This window comes from Sphaeroforma arctica (assembly GCF_001186125.1).
Source record: "Sphaeroforma arctica JP610 unplaced genomic scaffold supercont1.9, whole genome shotgun sequence".
Classification (NCBI taxonomy): Eukaryota; class Ichthyosporea; order Ichthyophonida; genus Sphaeroforma; species Sphaeroforma arctica.
In genome coordinates, this window is record NW_014040549.1 from 149,496 (window position 1) to 153,651 (window position 4,156).

Here is a 4,156-nt window from a genome sequence, read left to right on the forward strand (position 1 = left end):
CATCCACCCACCCACTCACCCACACACACACATATATATATATACGCTTACACAGTCAGATACACACAGACACACACACACACATATATATACACACGTATATATATATGTATTTATATATAAATAGTAATGTATACATATGTAAATTATTCTGTAGATGTACATACGGATGTATGTATGCGTGCGTAAACAAGTATACACACATAAGTCTATATATATATATATATATATATGTGTGTGTGCGTTCGTGTATATATATAAATGCATATACATATATATATACATATAAATATATACATACATATATATACATATGTATATAAATATATATATGTATATATGTATATTTGTACATACACACACACACACACATATATATATATATTAAATACCTGAATTCATCACCGGACAAGCCTACAGAAATCATTGTAAAGTGTTTATGGAAGTATTAAAATAAAAATAAAAATAAATATATATATACATAATTCATTACAAAAGAAGCCTACAGAAATCATTGCAAAGTGTTCCTCGAAGTATAAATATATAAAATAGAAATAAAATTAAATATAAATATAAATTATAGTACATATTTATATATATAATTTAATTATAATTAAAATTATATATATATATATATGTTTATATATATATATATATGTATATATATAATATATATGTATAATATATATATATATACGTAAATAACAAAATACACAGACATAGACACAGATACAGATATATTTATATATATAAAAGAGAGAGAGAGAGAGATATATATATATATACACACATACACACACACACACACATATATATATATATATACACACACACACACACATATATATAATAATAATAGAGTAGTATATATATATATATATATATATATATTGACGTATAACTATATATATACATGAAAACATCACCGAAAAACCTACAGAAGTCATTGTAAAATGATTATCGACTTGGAATTCCTACGAAAAAGCATCAATATATAAGGATAATAGTAGAATGGAAAACATTCACAAATATACATTGCAGCGATAGACTAGTTATAACTATATAGGTTTGTACAAAATCTACAAGAGATATTGTAATGAGATGCAAACAGGGTTGTTTCGCAGTGTACGTGAGTAGAATCGGTCGCTCAGTCACGATGAGAATGTGTGACTAAGGAATAGGATTTAGTATTTAAAGATTCTAGGTGGCTTGTGTTTTTAGCCAACGCATTTCGCAAAACGTATCGTTAGAAGATCTCGAATGTTTATGTACCTACTTACGGCTCACACATATAATGTATTCAACCATGGACCAAAAACACCACTGGTGACTGCCAGTATTTGCAGAACTTTACAAGCGATATACATAGATAAAGTTCATAGCATCTGGGCATTAACACACACACACACACACACAAACACACTTATATGGATCCTAATACGCATATACACGAAATTATTACATATATATCCGTAATATGTAACTCTTCGAAAATAAGTACAAATGCGTGTTATTTCGACTTGTGAAGGAAATAAGCAGTACAGATTGATTCGAAATATGATCTCAATATAAACAGGCGTTTTTCCAAGAACAACTAAGCCTTCATAGATGAAGAAACGTGTGCATACTTAGTTGAGCCTGAAAAATCATGGCATTGTGTAGTATCATATAAAGGCATTACCTTAAGACACATTCATCAATGCGCGGATGTACGTTTATTAAATGAAAGTACGACACCCACGTAAAACTATACAAACACATATTCAACCGACATTTACCTTTGTAGAACCCCCTCATTCCCTCTGAGCGCCATATCCTCGTAACCGCATTTCCAAAGCCTGTATATGAATCGGGCGCTCCAGGTTGTTGATAACACATACGCGCTTTGATCACCCATACCGGATTCGTTGCTATTTGAGTTCCAACCCCTAGGATGTGAATAGTATCATGTTGGGAGAAGGTGAATTATATATGCGACCAATAGGCGCACGTAAACTTTTACATGAAATGTGCACATATCCATACACAGACAGACACAAAAAGACATACACATAAGATTTTTTTTTCAATATCCAAATCGAAAATCGTGCCAGGGCATTTGTGGCAAGAGCGTACGAACCCCTAAAAACAATACGAGACTGATACGAATATGATGTAATATGCGTGATTATGATCATCCCCATCAATCGAGGAATATAGATTTGATCGTCCGATGGTTTCGCTCGTTCATTGGTATAAACAAGTCTGTACAAATTAATGTAATCACAAACGTATGTATTACCCTGGTAGGTGTGTGGGAAAGATTAGGCCATATACATGGTAAATCGCTCACACTTAAAATTTGAGTGCCTCTCGTTAGAGTGGGTGATCCCTTTTTTTTCGTATCTGATATACTACCAATTGTGCTGAACATATGAACACACGTAAGACAGGGCGACACGTGAGATTCACCAAAGATTCAGTTTAACCAGTACCATCTGATGCATGTGCATATACACATTTCCAATACAATAGAACACGCATGCTTACCTGTTAAGGATGGAAATAGTACCTTTAAAAGCGACCTGCATGTTCACACAAGATATATGTATACATCACGTACATATAAACAACTTAAAATACACATGCACAGGAATGCGCTGTAACATACCCGCGGTCGAAGCTGCCATCATATGGTATAGAGGGTGCAGCTGCTCTTGCCCAGTCACCTCCTGCAGTTTTGTTTTAACAGCATTATATCCCATAAAGTACGAACCCCATGCCATCGCATTCCCCAGGATATTGGGGGCAAGCCCTGGCGAGGAAAATCATATAGTACGCAAGGAGCAAATGATGAGTGATCTAGATGGCATAATATGTGGATGATATACACACGCGAGCAAATAAAAGAACGTGTGTGCTATAACGATATCGCATTCCGGAAGTATGAAGCTCGCGCCAAACCAATCTTCGAATTAATAAGGGATGAATAGAATGTAGATGTAACTTGGGGGCTGGTTCTAGAGAAGAGCCATGTGCGTAACATAGGTATGCTGTGAAAACAATAAAATTTTGTGTTCGCGGGATAATATGCATATGTGTGCGGGAACACATGCGAGAAAATAGTACTTGATATATACAACGCAAGGATGCATACAAGAATATATATGCAAGTAATCGTACGTGTTTTAATTGAATATTTTTTTGCTAAAGTTGACCGCCTGTCATCGCACGTTTCAGTATATTCGATGAAGTGCACTGCAGCGACGCATAGTGGGTACACACGGACTGTGATTGGATGTGGAAGTAGGAATCAGAGTATGGAAAGTGCACGCAAAAGTGCACAGGAACATTCAGACATAACCACAGCCCAACGCTGGTACAGCCACGATGAAGGGCATATACATGTTTGTATCTATCAGGTAGTGGTGAAGTAAGGAAAAGTATGTCCCTTAGCGGCCAAATAGCGATATCTTTATACTCGCAATAGTGATAATTAAATGCTACCTACATGAAGGATCTTGCAGACTTCTCTATGGATTTTCAACGATCATAACATAGACAGGGAAGCATACCTTGATACAACCCTAGAATACCCTCTACTTGAACGATCTTATACGCCGCGTGGAATGTGTTCCGATATCGTCCTCGCTCGGCAATCGCCAAAGGTGAATCTTGAACTAAACAAGACGTTGGAAGGTAAAAGCAGGTAGCGATTAATGCTAGGTAATGCAAGACAGACACATGATTAAAAAAAAAATACACGAACACAAACACACACGCTTGTCAATACGCTCCAATGTATATTAATGAAGATAGATGCATATATGTACATGTACACACACACACACACACACACATATATATATATATATATATATATGCCCCTACGTACATATATTCTCTATGCATATCAACAACGCAAATGTGAGCATGTATATATGCTTTGATATATATATTATATGCATATACGAACATAAACACTTAGCTATCAAATAAATTTAGTCTAGCACGCGAAACAAACACATACACATATACACATAATATATATATATATATACATGTACATACATATATAGACATAAATATATAAATATATAAATATATATATATATATATATATATATATACTTATATATATATATATATATATATATATAGTACTATATATATATAC

At 34.0% G+C, this 4,156-nt stretch overlaps 1 protein-coding gene across 1 annotated transcript; it reads right to left on the minus strand.

Moving 5' to 3' along the window:
* Positions 1–1,594: 1,594 nt before the first annotated feature.
* On the minus strand, positions 1,595–3,914 carry SARC_00331 (hypothetical protein; the record flags this gene model as incomplete). The annotated part of the gene is made up of 5 exons (XM_014305993.1): positions 1,595–1,638; positions 1,779–1,928; positions 2,651–2,794; positions 3,555–3,659; positions 3,875–3,914. The coding sequence occupies 5 exons, from the start codon at positions 3,912–3,914 to the stop codon at positions 1,595–1,597; spliced, it is 483 nt and encodes a 160-aa protein (XP_014161468.1).
* Positions 3,915–4,156: the final 242 nt, after the last annotated feature.